Genomic DNA, 16,181 nt, shown 5'->3' with positions numbered 1-16,181 from the left:
ACAGCTTTAATTCACGTTTATTTTTTCCAATATTTGAAACCATGTAATCGTCCAAATGGAAGTATATTCTGGCTCTGTGCTTGGCTGTACAGAGGCAAACAACAATGCAATGCGACAATCCTGCGGGCCAAAGCACCATTGTGTACAGCCATGCGATTGGCTGCCAGCACGATATGGTACAGTAGAATTCTGAGATCTCATCAGAATTCAACAGAAAGTGACGGCCCAGAAGTGGCACTGAACATGCAGACCTCAGACCAACCCAACAAAACCCCACAATGAAAACACGCGGTCGAAGTGCGTCAGCTTCTCGCGAGCCACAGCTCGGTCAAACACTGATGGCACATATCTGAAGAAAACAAAAGAAAGACAAAAACAAGCAGTTTAAAACGGAAACAACAGAAGCACAAATCTGAGTCTCATGCTCAACAGAGCTGCCATAAAACAGAAAGAAAATGCTGTACATTTAACATAATCCATTGGCTTAGTGCTGTTTTGTTTAACGCAACACTGAAATTTGAAAACGAAATTAAGAATGAAAAAGGTATTTTTTCTGCACATTGTTTGGGTTTGGTTAGCTTAATATTCTGGCGGGACTGTAGGGGTTGCCTACAGTGTTTTTGAATGCTGAGAGAGGCGGGAGCAAGACTGCAACAAGCAAACGGGCAGACGGATGATCAAGCAGGCAGACAGACAGACAGACACACTGTCACGCAGCCCAATGGAATGTGCAGGGCAGGACATACACACATTATTTTCCGGGGGAAACAGCCCTGACCGACAACAACAAATACAAAATGAATATTTGGAGCACATCAGAGTCCATGTTAGAAACGAGTCGTATCCTTTTAAAACATGACATTGCACAACAGAAAGGAAGCATTATTGCATGTGGTTGGATTATGGATGTGATACAACATGAAAATTGATACAACTAAACAATTGTGAGTGTTACTGTTTTAGATTATGAATTCAGCCCATGCTACAGAAGACACACAGAAACCAAACCCCAGGGGTCTACAAAAGCATCCCCAGGACCACCTACCAAGGGAAAAAAACATGATTGGGCTTCTTTTTTTTGTAGTTTTTACATTCATCAATATTTTCCCCACCCCACCCCACAACATTTATAGTATATTTACACGTTATCTTCCATACAACTTTTCAATTGTTACAAAAAGAAAAAAATCAGCAAAAATCATCTCGTTTCTATTTTAAAATTTTCCATTCTATAATACACAACATAGAAAAAAAGATGAAAATGTATCAGGGTGTTCTTTACCTTGTACATCTAAGAAAACCTAAAAACGACCTATTTCTTGTGAATCATCACTGCCTCCATAGATGAGTTTTCCTGTAATCAAATCTTTTCACCAGCATAAACCCGTCTGAGCCAGTTTGTCTTTCCCCTAATAACGTTTTTGTTACACGTATGAGCTGGAGGCAAAAAAAACAATTGAGCAGTAATTCTGTTCCCACTTCTTTAGCTCAGTTGTGCACTGCACGGCCATTCTAGTGCAACAAGGTGGGAGAAGTGCCTGGCAGCGTGCTAATACACTGTTAAAGAGTGTGACTCCAGCTGGCTGGACAGGGGCGGCCATACTGTATGCAGTCAAACAAGACGCTACAGACAGAGGAGGACTGCCGTTTTTAACTGAATGGCTACAAAGCCAGAAGAACAGCACAATTATCCACCGTAAGGAGGTTGTGCTGCTGTCTATCGTAAAAGTACACTGTGGGAGGAGCTTTGTGGTGTTCCACGGCAACAAAAGACCCTACTACAGTAGCACCTCCCACAGGTGATTCACACACTTAATCCTGTACTAATGGGGGAGACAAAATGCGCTTATATACGAAAAGATGAAAGGACAGAATGAAGGAGCTGTTAAAACATGGAGCCATTACACACAAGCTACTGTATCTGTGCTACATCTAGAGCTTTGCATAAGAAACAATATACTTCACTGACTGACAGCCCATTCCAAATGATGACCCCAGCCAAACTACAGAACCCAACAGCTCTCACTGAGGGAGGCAACACATGAAGCTGTCTCTGAACCCACGTTCCAGAAAGGCAGTGACGACCAGAACTCATTCGCTTCAACAACTTCAAATGCTGCATATAAAAATTCCACATACAAAATATGTCTTTGTGCAGTACAAGTTAGTGCAATTCAATTAGGGTTTTTTTTTTTTCTTTTCTTTTTTTTTTTTTGCTCTTCCCATTGGCACTTGGTGAAGTTTCCGGACATGACTAAGACTCGCACCCCCCGATTACAGGCCTGTGCTTTGGGCGGCAGGGAAGCTCGTTGGCCGAGCGTTTGGACAGGTCAGTGCCCGCTGTCCGTCCTCACCATTACAGCTCAAACACTTTCACACTCCCGCCCGCGGCTGAGGAAGTTACGGACAGGACGGCGCGGGTCCCGGCAGCCTAGCCGCGTGCTGCGGGGCCCCCTGACCTCAGCTCTACTGAGGGCCCGAGAAATCTGGAATGTAGGCATCGCCAGGGCGACAGCACCAAGCTGGGTGTCAGAGCAGGGGGTGGAGCGAAGAGCACAGAGTCAAACATACTATAATGTCTCCGATTCTGAGGGAGTACACTTCAACAAATGAGTTGGAAAATAACAGTGGATCCTTTGAGAACAGAGAAAGGTGGTACAGTCCGTGTCACAGCAGAAACTACATTCAGTGGTGGTGATATCAGATCAGCTGAGCAGGACGTCCATATTTTCATAACGTTATCAAGTGGATCAAAGTCCAATATCAATCCAAGGTTTATGGGAAGCAAATAATCCCTTTAACAGTAATGCATAGACTTTAATAAGCTATCAACAAGCGTATAAACGGCTGTGTGTTATGGTGTGAGTGAGAATAGAAAAAAAGCATTAAACGGGGCGATTAACTGTCATTTACAGCCAATAATCTACACTCTTCATGAGATAAGATTTTAAAACAGAAATTCTACAACCCAGAAAATATACTCTCCAATGCTGGAAATTAAAAGCCTCTTCAATAGCAAGTCTTGAAATAAGATGCCATACACTTACATAATACTGTGTATTGTTAAAAGACAGCAGATTATCAAAAATATTTCAGATATTTGACTTATCTGTATACAACACATGTATCCCCAGCCTGATATTCATATTTTTTGTATGACTGCATGCTGCAACTGCTAGACTGTCAAAGGCATGTAAAGTCTACAAATATCTGCAAATACATTCCCACACATGTGCATACACTGTGGTAAAAGCCAACAGTGATCATCTGAAAGCAACTTTAAAATTCCAAAAGGTGCATATCTAGATAGAGGCAAAGAAAAAAATACAAATATAATTTTATTTAAAATAGTTTTGGAATTTCAAAGCTGACCTTTATTTGGCGATATAGCCCAAGACCAAAGACAATCTTTCACTTGAGAAAAAGCCTTTGAGATGGCCAATATGTATTATTTGCTTCCCAAAACACATTAGGAATTTCTGGGTTATTCAGCATTCTGCAAAGAGGAAATATTCTTGTGAAAAGTTCAGCACAATTTATAAAATCGTATTTAAAGCAGATTATGGGTCTGTTTTCCTTTGGTGAAAGTGCTGCTTGGTGAACACGAATGATTGTTTACAAGACCACTTGTAGTGGAGAGGAATCTGTATAAATCACAGAAACATTGTGGGACCAAACTAAAGATAAAGAAGAAATCTACTGATAGTCAAATATCTAAAAATAGCTTACTGGTTGTTTTTAACCGGACAGAAATAGCATGTTCTGAAAAGATATTACATTGAGAGCTTATATCTGAAATCTTCAGACAGATGTATTTTCTGATGAAGACATGCAAATTTGGAAGATACAAAACAAGTATTATAAGCATATGAATCCGTTTTTTTTTTTGTTTGTTGTATGTTTTTTCCAAGTACTTTACAAAAAAGTTTAAACCTACATAAACATTGCTGCCGAAGCCATAAGTCTTATTTTTGTCCAATTTTTGATTTTGTGTTTTTTTTTTGTATTTCTATCTGTTTTTGTATTGTTTTATCGCAGGAGGGGTTCAGCGCCCCCTTGTGCACAAAGCAGTAAAGCCCTGGGGTTTCGTCACAGAGAAACCGAGTCCCGTGTATGCTGGAGGGGTCAGGGGTCGCTGTGCGCCAGCGTATGGGAAGTGCCTGTCTCTTTTTCAGGGCTCAGCGTATGGGAAGAGCCGGTCTCTTTCTCAGGGCTCAGTCAGTGAAGCGCTGGCAGGCCTTCTTCCACCGGCAGGCTGTGCACCACATGTCCTTCTTCTCCATGCCGTACACCTTCCGGCACTTCTTAGCCTCTCCACGCGGCTTCCTGAAAACGCACCAGAGACCACGCCCGATCAGAGGCTTCCCACACGGGCAATTTAACCTCTCTCTCTCCCCCTCTCCCCCCTCTCTCTCTCTCCCCATCTCTCTCTCCCCCCCGCTCTCTCCTCCCTCTCCCTCTCTTCCCCCTCTCTCTCTCTCCCTCTGTCGCTCTCTCTCTCTCCTGTATCCATACTATGGGTACACTCCATGTTCCTGTAAGTCCACAAGCTACACTGTAATACTGTTTACAGCAGGAACAGCAACTACCACAAATTAGTCTGGGCAACACCCCCTTCACCTACAGCAGATGTATCTCTAAACTTAAATCACCCATCCACTGAGCTCTTCAACAATGAGGAAGATTTGCACCTTTCGCTGCCTTTCGCTGCCAGAGAATGAATCTGTTACACCTTGATATGTAAAATGAGGTGAGTGCTGTTTTCTTTGGTGGAATTCCCCTTTAAGGCCAGTTGTTTGTTTTGAAAAGAACTGGCACCATTTCATTAAAAGATATCATGTGATGTTGTAAATGGGTTTGGGGAAACATGATGCAGTTCAACGGGCAGCAGCATTGACACCCCTCAGCTTCAGCTAGATCTGGCTGCACTTACAAATAAGTAAAGAATGGCTGGATGTAGGTCCATATGCACAACTATCAAATGTTTTTGTAAGTGTAATAACAATCATCTTGGAAAGGTATTATTGTCAATCCCATGGAGGCAGTAAGGCCTTCCTGCTGAATGGATGTCATATCAACACCCAAAGAAGAGGAGGGAAGGGTCATGTTTTCCCCCCAGAAGCAGTTTACATGTACTTGTACTTGTGCAGAAGCACTTGTACTTGTGTTTGATCTGCACTTCGTTGTACGTCACTCTGGATAAGAGTGTCTGCTAAATGCCATGTAATGTAATGTAGCATGGCCACTGAAGTATGGATGTTCACCACTGCATCAGGTGTGAAAGAAAAAGGGACGCTACATGGTTGCAATGATTGTCATTACCCTTGAAAAACATTCCATAATCATTGATGGGGTTCATTGCACAGCCCTACCTGGAAGCATATTTTTGTGGTATGAATATACTAAAACCTAGAAACATTTACAGGTGGCATATTTGGTCACACTTTACAATAAGGTACATGAAAAGGCATGAACTAATGTAGCTGTTAACAAATGAATGATGTACAAAGGCATAGCTGTACTGATTGACGTCTCAGTGACAACTAACTAATTAGTCACTAATTCATGTAGCCTTATTATAACATGTTACCCACATTTTTTGTTTACGACTGCATTTACAAATGTTATTCAATATTTAATGCCATTAAATGTTCATGTCCAAATAAAAACAGTGAAATGTATTAGTGCATTCTGACCGTACAAATACCGTCAAATGCTGTTATACCGTTAATACTATGAGAAATGTTGGGGTTGGTTGTTTTGGCCATATCGCCCAGCCCTATTTGTAGCAAACTGCCAGACTCCAGACCTACCTGCTTGTTGGGACATTTCTAAGTCTTGAGGGCTGTGCAGTACGTACCTTGTCCCGGCGGAGGGCTTGGGTGCAGGGGCAGCAGTTGAGTGGATCTTGGTAACAGTAGCATGCTGGGTTGGCTGCCGCTTCTCCCCAATACCAACAGTGCGGATCTGAGACACGGGGCCCTTTGTAGGAAGAAGAGGTCAAAGGTCACAAACAAGTGTGCCCAATAGCCACACTAAAGCATACTTGATATATTTGCCATGCAATTACTCTAAACATAACATATTAATACCGCCACATTTTAAAGTACACTTTGCTTTTAAGTACATTGTGACCTATGTGGAAAAACAGAAGGACTGATAAGTTAGAGGTATCAGTTCATGCATTGAACCACAGCTCTTGCCGTGCAGGGAGCAAGAGAGACAGCTTCAGCTCGCATCTCAGTGGTTCACACTTTCTGGCAAGAGTACCCAAGAAACAGGAAACAGGAACTCATGCAAGAGCAAGAGCAAAGGCACAGTGTTTTTCAGGCACCCCCGAGGTAAACACTGTTACATCAGGGTAAAAATCTCTCCTTCTGGGTGTCTTTCTACTGTCTTTTCTCTGGGCCATGAAAGGAGGATTAACCGGCTAATAAAATAGCCTGTTTCTAAGGTGTTTTTTCTGCAAATGGACACGTAGATTTATACCCCAGGATTAGTCATTTACACACCAGATTATATGTCAGCTGAAGTCACCCACGTTTCATTCTTAAAAAAGGACAGGTGAATTTGAGTGTGCTGTAAAAGAAGACTAGGATTGAGACCCTGACACTGAAGAGAAAGAGGAATGAAGTAAAGCCAGCTCACCGGAAACCCTTTAAATATGATGGGAGGTGACTGCCAGGACATACTCATCCCGTTCTCACTCTGAATGAACTTGGAAGACATTGGAATGCTCACAGGAGCAGTCGCCTGGAAAACACAGTGCAGGTCAGTGTCCAAAAACACTGCCCCCATGCAAGTGTCCAAAAACACCGCCCCCATGCAAGACGGAAAGCCCCCACCCGGCTGGAAAGGAGCCCCTCGTGAGCCTGAAGGCCGCCCTGCTCTGAGGCGGTCCGCGGCAGACACACTCAGACATGCACGCACACACGTACACCCACGCTCAGTTAAGAAAAGTACAGGCTAATTATAAGATCCCCTTGGTGAGTTGCTATAGAAACATATACATGACACGGTGCATGAAAGCAGCCTTGGCTCGATAGGTAGCGTTTTCACTGGAGAGGATTCCATGTCAACAGCACAGAATTGAAAAGGGACAGAAGCCAATCACAGCGCACAGGGTCATAAACAAAAGGGCCCTGGACAGACAGACAGACAGACAGCACCTGGCTTGCTACTGGACGGCCAGCCACCGTGCACAAGACGACCTGAAGGGCACTGCTGAGTGTGACAAGGCGAGGCGGCACAGACTAACAAGCAGAACCTCAACACAAACACATCAGCCAGCCCAAACAGATGAACCATGCTGAAAGTTCTCCTGCCTGCTTCAGCGACAGAAGATGTAGCGCAAAGCAACAGGGGAACATTTTTATTTATAGGAGAACAAATTTCATCTGTCATGTATTACGGTATAGAAGGCACTTTCACCATAGCTAAATAAAGAGCGATTTCCTCCTGTTCAGCCAGCATTGCAACATCTCACACATTAAAGTACAAATTTGACTGCACAGACGATGTAACTGCTACAACTCAGACATACACTGTGAAAGTATGCCAATTTGGAGACTCTTACAATGTCTAAACCTCTCCCAACTGCCTGAAAACACAAATCAAGTATAATAAGATTTATAAGGATTTGCTGTTGTGTAAACTATAAAATAGCCTGTACTTTTCAGTATGCTTTATTTGGTAGTCACATAGTTAGAGATGTGTACCACTGCACACAGAAGAGAAGTTTGTCCCCCTTTCTGACAACTTTAATAAAGTCACACAGCCAGCGAAGAATGCTGTGCTGGAGCAATCCACGCTTAGATTATATCACTGCCCCATTCTGCACTGGGCTGGCCCACAGTGCTGTTTCTTGGACAGGATGCCCTTTGTTTGGTGTACTGTGCTTCCCTCAGGAGACACAGAGTGTAAAATACACTGAATGGCTTTGGGAGTTAATATACAGTGCTCTCCATAATGTTTGGGACAAAGACGCATCATTTATTTATTTGCCTCTGTCCAGATTTTAACAAAGGGCATTTATACATGTTGGTTTCACCATGTAGAAATTACAGCAGTGTTTATACATAGTCCCCCTATTTCAGGGAACCATAATGTTTGGGACACAACAATGTTATGCAAATGAAAATAGTCATGTACAGGTGGGACTAGATTTAGCTATAAATTATGCTGATACAGTATGGAACACATTTGTTCGCTAAATGGCTTTAAGTCATCAAGGGTCCAAGGTCAAATTAAAGGTCAAATTAGCCTCAAACCTACTGTCCCAAACATTATGGAGGGCGCTGTATGTGATTTGATGTCCAGTGAGGGGCTGTGTGAAGTGGGGGCGGGGGGCACTGGTACCTGATAGGCGTGATCAGTGCGGATGTGGCAGAGCGTGGAGGGGGCCGATTGGCTGAGGGGGGTGTGGTAGGCGGCCCCCCGGGCGGGAAAGTGATCCGGCTCGGAGTGCGGCGGCTCCACGCTGGGGAAGACGGGCGGGGGGGCGGCCGTGGTGGGCGAGGTGGGCGTCAGGTTGGACAGCCCCTCCGACAGCGTGTCCATGTTCACCTCGATCTCAGAGTAGTAGAAGTCCTCCTCACCGTCGCTGTAGTCTGAGTCGCTGTTACGCCTGCAGACGTCACACCGACACAGGGTGAGGGGTGAGGGGTCAGAGTTTAGCCTGAGCAAATGTGTGAGCATTAGCAGAATGTGACACCAGTGTTTCTACGTCCAAGTAACTGACTAGGGTAGTTCAGCTAACAAACACATTGTAGCCACAAAGTCTCAAATGTGCAATGCTAGCTTGTGCTATATTAGGCAGGAGCCCAGTATTGTAATATTGTATGCCGGGGGTTTCTTTGGAGTACTTCTTCTGGATGTGCTCATTTTACTGTCCCTACAGTGCCAGGTCTGCTGACCTTCAGCACAGATAACTACAGCGCAACACAGTGTCTTTTACTGTGTCATGTTTTTGGCACGTGTCAAAACTCCTACCACTACAAAAGACTGGTAAACAAACTTATTTCAAGTTATACTCCTTTTCCACCAACAGGGGGCAACAGCATGCAGTCCCCGTTTCACATAGCTGCTGCCGCTGAAAGAGGGCAGCAACTGGAGAAAGTAAAAATACACCAGGTGCTTGAATCGCTTTCTTTCGTTTCTTCTCGCCAGCTTCTGTTCACCATAATAGGGAAGGAAACGGGAAAGTTGAAAACCTGAAAACCTGGACGCAGAGATGCGTCCGAGAGTTTCTAAGGGTTGTGGGGTCTAACCACTGATTTCCCTTGGGGTAAAGGCAGCACAGACGAGGGCCCCGGTTTGTCGGGGACACACCTACCCCAGGTGGACAATACGAATGTGCCGCTGGATCCCTGAGGAGGTGCTGAGGACTTTGTCACAGTTCTTCCATAAACACTTGAACATCACCTTCATGGAATTCTGAAAGACACAGCATCGTACCCACAATTTTACACTCCAGTGATTAATTGGTGCTCCACCCATGAACCTAAGATTTCAGGCTCTCCCTCTTGCCCTGTGCCCGTAGCTAAAAACCCAGCAGTGCATCGGAGATTACACACGCCTCAGCTGCAGCAGGTCGTCATATAGCTCGTAATGAAATATCAATATTCTTTTGTGTGTGTGTGGGGAAGGACAAAACTGGTCACAGATAGTGGATGTGAGTAAAGATGCTATCTCCCACCCCCACAGCAGTTACATTAAAACAGCAATCTGGGACAGAGACATCTGTGTGTCACTGGGCCGGAGAAGCAGGGGAAGCTGACCCAGAGTGAGATTACGTCTGCATGTTTAAGGTCTGTTGGCCTAGACAGTCACAGTTGGCTTTGTGCAGACAATTGTCAGCTGTTGCCATGTCATCTTAAATGTTCCTCAAGCACCCTACCCCCAATGCACAAATGCGCTTGTGCACACACACACACACACACACACACACACACACACACACACACACACACACACACATCCCCATCCCCCGTTCTAATGCTGTCTCAGACTCTCAGCACAGCCTAAAATAAGGCTTCGTTCACCACCTATTGAAAAGTCATTCCCATGAAAATAGTAACCCGATACAGAGCAGGTTTGTACAACCCCACGCAGATGAAACCAAACGCCGTGTCTCCTCCCCGCCCCCGCCCGCTCCTCCCGGCTGCTCTGACTCGTGCGGTGTGTGGTAATCCCAGAGCAAACGGGCCTTTGTGCTGAGTGACGGCCCTCTCCGCCACCCCGTTACGCCAGCGCTCTATAATCTCTGATAGAGGCCATTACCCAAAACCTAACCAGCAGATACTGCAGTAATCCTGACGTCCCAGTCACTCTGAAGAGGCGTTCTCACCTCTTGTTTATCAAAACACACATTTATACATGTACACACGCATGCACATGTACACACACACACAAATAAACACATACACACACACTTATACACACAAACATACACGCACATTCACAAGCATTCTTTTTCCATTCCCATGAAAAGGTAGTCACCAATTAGGTATTTTCATTTTCCATTGTGTGTGAGCTGGTGTGAGTACATTTTTTGGTTGGAGAAGGGGGGAAGGGAGATACGTGCAGACTAGTTTTTGGCAAGGTTTTCAGCAACGAGCCCCGACCCGCATTCTCATGCTTAATGAGAATGGGTGGGTGTGCTTCTGTCGCTCTTTCAGATAGCGCCAGTGGGCATAACAAAGCACATTATGAACAGGTTTTCCTGGATCCAGTTAACCCTTACCCTCTAATTTCCTAGATGACAGCTCAATATCGAATGATACCCCACTGCCATTTTGCTGACCCTTTCAGAGACAATATTCTTCTAGGCAGCCTACGTGACTCATCAGAACTGCATCATAGCCCATCATGACTACTCACAATAAATCAGTCATAAGGGTCTCCTTCACACTTTAACCTTCAGTTTGACACATTACAAATAACAAAATGTGTCCAACGGTCTAGAGTTGAATCCCAACCATGCTAATGCTTATAGATACAACGCAAGTAGTATGTCAGAGGCCAGTAACCAAGCCAAGGCCAGCACAAGGCTGAGATGGGAACCAGGTGGCCCCAAGGCCTGCTACAAAGTTAAACAGTAAACACACTTCAACCCAGCACTCAAGACTACGTTCTATCAATTGTGTTTATCGTTCAAAAATACAACTCTTTCATATCTTTCAGATAAATGTCCAAGTGCCTCAATGGCTCCTGCAAGCCAGAAGTAGCTGTTGCCAGTTCCACTTGCCACATTCCTGTAAATAGCCTTCCCTGGTTGCATTCAACAGGGGCAACAAATCATGTGGGTGCTGGTATATCTGGTGGTCACAGAGGTTAGCCCCGGGGAAGAAACTGTCAAGTAAGGAATAAATAACCCAATTTTTGGGTTTTATTGCGACCTCTAATGAAAGAACTCCTTCCTCTCCCCTTCGCCCCTCCCCCTCCATCCCAGCATTACCACAGGGGCTCGGTGCATCTCGATATTGAAACCACATTTACATCTTGGACTGGTTCCATAGACGAGAGACAGAAAAAAGAGCATTTCAGAGTGAACTGCAACATGCTAAGAGGGGGACAGGACGTTACCTGCTGCCTCATGGCCAAGGGCACTGTCATAATTCCTAAATCGCATTAAGCAGCGGTGTTAATCATCGCTGAAGCCAGTAAGATGTTCAGGCAACTTTCAATACAAACGTGGCATCCTATACTAAAGACAAAATCAAATATCTGTTAAATATGACATTAAATATATTAGCCTTTCTCATATTAAATATATAGAGAAGGCATATTTTATAAATACATGCAAAAGTACATAAACCAAACAAAGAACATTAACCTAAATATTAATGGAAGAAAATTATAAAACCAACACGACCATGTATGCCTTTTCATAACACAGAACGTTGGGAATATACACAGTAAATGAATGCCGAATTAATATTTATGCTGACCATTTTCAGAAATGAATTATAAATGGCAGAAATACATTTTGTGTAATAAATATCTAAGTAGATATATTGTAAATGTAATTATTTTCGGTATGATTTTCTATCAGCACTGTGGGCTCTGTGCACCCCTCTGGTCCACGGAAGTGGCTTCTCATTCCGCTGTGCCGCCTTTTGGCTGGAGGGCTTAAAAACGGCAGGACTGATCTTATTATCACTCCTCCTCTGCCCCACTCCCATCTTACACGTCTTCAGGGTGTTCCATTTAAGTAGCTTTTCCGTTGCCAACACAATTCAATGAGAGAAATGTAATCCCACTGCCGCCATGCAGCATGCCACAAATTATATGTGACAATCAAACATGCAAGTAAACATGCATCGCCTAGGCTTCTGATCGAAATATAGTCCTAGGAAAGAATTCAATTAAGTGGCCCGCTATTGAAAAAGCCAGGCCCAATCCATACCTCATAAAGTCCCACAACTCCCTAACCTGTACTGAAACTTGTGCACATTTCCACACCTTATCTGTTCCGTGTTCAAACCCAAACTCTGCATCCAAACATATAATCGATTCTGGTGCCCATGTATCTCACACGTTGTGTTTATAACCGCTAACCCAATATTACAAACCCCAGACCACACTAAACCTACAACCGGCCCCATAAACTTCACTGCAGTGCATTCCCTGCCCATTCCTCATACCTTACGCTTCCTGGGGATCGGGTCCTCAAACAGGAAGTGTGTGGTCTCTGACTCTTCTATGTTGTCATCCCCCTGAGAAGAGAGCAGGAAGCTCTTGCTGACATCATTGGACAGCGGTGGAGATGGCGTGGAGGGCACGGACTGGTCGCTGGCATCCCAGCTCCAGTTCCCACTGGTGGAGCTGCTGTAGCTGGCAGAAAGGCTTTCCTTCCAGCCCCTGCTGGTGGGCTCTGTAACTGCAGCTACAGAAAAAAAAACACTCTCAAACTGCACATACTAATAATGAATACCTGCTAACAGCAACCACACTTCACATTTAATGTGATATCCAGCTATGTACGGGACCTATGGCTTTTTCCGAGACACTGAATATTTACTTCAAGTTTGAGGTTACATATTTCAAGATAATTTACATAACGATAAAAACAGAATCGAATCAATTAAATTTCCAGCCTATGGTGAAGGTTATGAGAAATGAGAGCCCACACAGCAAAATGTCAACAGGGACCACATATACTCGATAAGAGTTCATTTCACACTGAACATTTTACTGTGCATGTAAAAACACACTGAAGAAAGATCTGTTGGTGTTAAATCATAACCTATTCATGATCTGAGCTTTAGTGGCGGGGTTAAAGATATAATATTCTGGTAAGCTGAGGCTAGCCCTCTGTTGACCTTTGTAACACCAGGCTTAATGTGCATGAAGGTCCATGGCAAAGCTGTGCCACCTAATGCTTCCACTGGAGATGGAGATTAAGAGGTTTTATTTGGCATTGCAACCGCAGTTTGTTCAGCCCATTTATCATTTGCCTGATCACAATAATCTCCTTCATTTTGTTTGCACATTTTAGGGTTAAAAAGTCGTCACTGAGCTTGATGGCTATGGGCTTTAATTCTTATCTACATTTGCATGATTGAAAACAAAACACTGACATCAGACTGTGATATAAACAGAGAATGAAACCCCCAGCCATCAGCCAACAGAGCAGGACAGATTCTTATGTTTCACAGCCAAGCGAGACGCACAGACCAGCAGACGTTCTTCCATCTCAACACGGGCCATTGCACCAGCACTTCGTCTATTTTCACTACTATTTTCATCCATGTTCCTACTAAAACAGAGCCTGAGGTTTAGCCATCCTGGCCGGCAGTGGAAACACAGTGCTTCAGCATTGGATGTGAAAATCCAGAGCGGTATTTTCCCAGCATGCATCTGGGTCATTGGCCTCAGTGTGGATGGTAGCAGCTGCTCAGGCAGGGGGAGGTACCTTGAGTTCCCGAGGCGGGGTTGAGCACCAGGGGGCTGGTGGACAGAGAGGATAGGACAGTGGCAGCCATCACCTCCTTGTCAGCGTGACCTGATGGTTTCCTGCAAGACACGAAATGGGACCCTGTGAGCCAGTGACAAAAAACCAGGGCCGCAGGGGTGACATCACGACCGATGACCTGGTGGCATCTCACAGCACTCTACCCATGAAGCCACTTTGTTCGACACACACATGACATTGTGGCAAACTCTGATCACATAAAAGGAGAATGTGGGAGGACCTAGTTATGCAGCCTATAGGATGGTCAACTCAACTGTCCCCATGTCTGAATAAAGCGAATGCTTAAGAGTAGACTGTTTCCTCTGGTATTAAGCTACAGAAAGGGTAAACGCATCACACAACAAGCCAATTCCTTGGCAGTTTCCCCAAGCACACAGCCGAGGACACTCATTAAACACAAATGTGTCAGATCCCCGTTGCAGAGGCAGCAGCTCATATATCTGGAAAAGGAAACTCTGCACTGTCACAAACCATCTTACATTTTGGTAAGAAAATGGCATAGACATGCACAGCCATCTGACGATACCCTCATGGTAGAACCGATCGAAGACATTGATCGGTCCGGAATCACAGTTCAGAGGAGCAATGGCAATTACTTTGCAAAAATGGTGATTGGGCACAGGCTCACAGTACAAATGTTTCTCAGAAAAAGTTATTTAAACCCCCCACCCCAAAACATTAACGATAAACGAGCATTCATTTTTCTGACCCAACTGAGATCCTTGTTTTTCCCAAGACCACAGCAAGGCTTGACCCGTTGGTGTGTTAAAAGGGTTTCTGTTTTGTTCTGCTTGCGCCAACTGGCCAATTGTTATTGCTGGATGCCAAATTGGCAACCTCACAGGAAAAGTCCAGCCCGGTGATAAATAGGCGGACTGACGTATATCAAGTTTTTTTATACATTAAAAAAACTGGGTTTATTGCGTGTAATGGAAAATTTCAGTTTAATAATAAACAGAGCCTTGTGGTCCCGAGTTCCCTGGTTTGTTTCTTGGTTCCTTTCCGCGGCGCACAGCAGACTGATCCATTTATTTAACCGTCTCGTGTTCTGTCTTCACCTCGGCCCCTCCCGGCCGGGGCGGGGGCTGCGTCTTCCGGTCAGTGCCTGGGGGAGAGCAGCGCTGGTTAATGGGGTTCTGCTCTGCGTTTTATAACCCGAACGGCGTCGAAAAACAGCGCTGTAGACTGCTCGCACTGGCTCTGAGCACTAGGACAGAAGACTGTAAGGGAGGGAGGGGGTAGAGAACAGGGGGATTGGCTGAGAGGAGAATAGAGCGGGGTATGAACCCTGCCGTGTCCTGGGGGATCTGCAGGGGCTGCTCACTGCCGCCTAATCTCCTCCTGACGAGTGCGCCAGCCTGCGCCGTGAGCTGGACCTCTATTTATACCGCGCGAGAGAGACTGGCATTCGGGGGAAAAGGTCACAGTCTCAAACGGCTGGGTGACTGGTTGGAATCCCCACCGCACTGCACACAAGATATGGCGAGGAGAGAGAGGAGAAACAATCAGCTATGCACACACAGTCTGATTTCTCCATATTACATAACCAGATTCCCTCTCGGTTAAAAAGTTAGTGGGTTTTTTTCCCCTCCCGCGATGCTATATGAAGTATGTTTTCCGTTTCCGTGTTTCAGTTTTCCACTTGGCAGCGGAAACTTTGATTTTGTGCCAGTACATTCGAGTGTGCAATTGGTTTTAATGACACAGTGAAATATCTTACAATGCAACCGAGGTGGCAGTGGAAAATATGCATTAAAAAAACAAGTATTTCTCTGCGCGGCAACTCTGAAGAAAACTAGCCCGGTTCCAACACAGCCAGGGGGAGAGGAGAGGCAGCGTTCACATAGACGCTGTCTCTTTAAGAGATACTCGCTGGAGTTCCTCCACCCCACCCCCGCCCCCAGACCGCTCGGCTTCACAACCAGAGCAAACTGGTTTGGGCTGTATGCTAAAGCCAAGCCGAGAACTTGGCAGGGCTCAGCAAAACTTTAGCCAAAACTTTTTTTCATTTTTTTTTTTCAGCTGGGTCAACTTCCAAATATCACAAAAAACAAGGACTGGATTAACAGAACACAGAACAAAATGAATAAATAAATAAATAAATGCATTTTCGAACATGGCCTTTTAAAAAAGCCAGACGAAAATAAAAAAGCAGGGGAAGGTTGCGATGCAGCGTGTTCAGAGCTCTCCTCCACACAGGGAG

At 44.8% G+C, this 16,181-nt stretch overlaps 1 protein-coding gene across 3 annotated transcripts in view; it reads right to left on the bottom strand.

The window, feature by feature from the left end:
- Nucleotides 1-16,181, bottom strand: part of LOC133139030 (zinc finger protein 704-like) — a 41,286-nt gene continuing 25,105 nt past the window's right edge. Inside the window, exons 1-8 of one of the 3 annotated variants that reach the window (XM_061258272.1) lie at nt 14,688-15,307; nt 13,919-14,019; nt 12,648-12,889; nt 9,335-9,435; nt 8,359-8,626; nt 6,649-6,753; nt 5,861-5,982; nt 1-4,326 (exon numbers count right to left, since the gene is read on the bottom strand). In XM_061258272.1, the coding sequence (XP_061114256.1) occupies nt 4,215-4,326; nt 5,861-5,982; nt 6,649-6,753; nt 8,359-8,626; nt 9,335-9,435; nt 12,648-12,889; nt 13,919-13,988 (1,020 nt within the window). In that variant the 5' untranslated portion in view covers nt 13,989-14,019; nt 14,688-15,307 and the 3' untranslated portion in view covers nt 1-4,214. Of the gene's footprint in view, nt 4,327-5,860; nt 5,983-6,648; nt 6,754-8,358; nt 8,627-9,334; nt 9,436-12,647; nt 12,890-13,918; nt 14,020-14,687; nt 15,308-16,181 lie in introns of those variants that run through there. The other 2 variants (XM_061258270.1, XM_061258271.1) reach the window with 2 other exon arrangements.

Source organism: Conger conger, chromosome 10 (genome assembly GCF_963514075.1).
Source record: "Conger conger chromosome 10, fConCon1.1, whole genome shotgun sequence".
Classification (NCBI taxonomy): domain Eukaryota; kingdom Metazoa; phylum Chordata; class Actinopteri; order Anguilliformes; family Congridae; genus Conger; species Conger conger.
The sequence above is the reverse complement of the archived record's forward strand: the minus strand, read 5'-3'. Positions and strand labels throughout refer to the sequence as shown.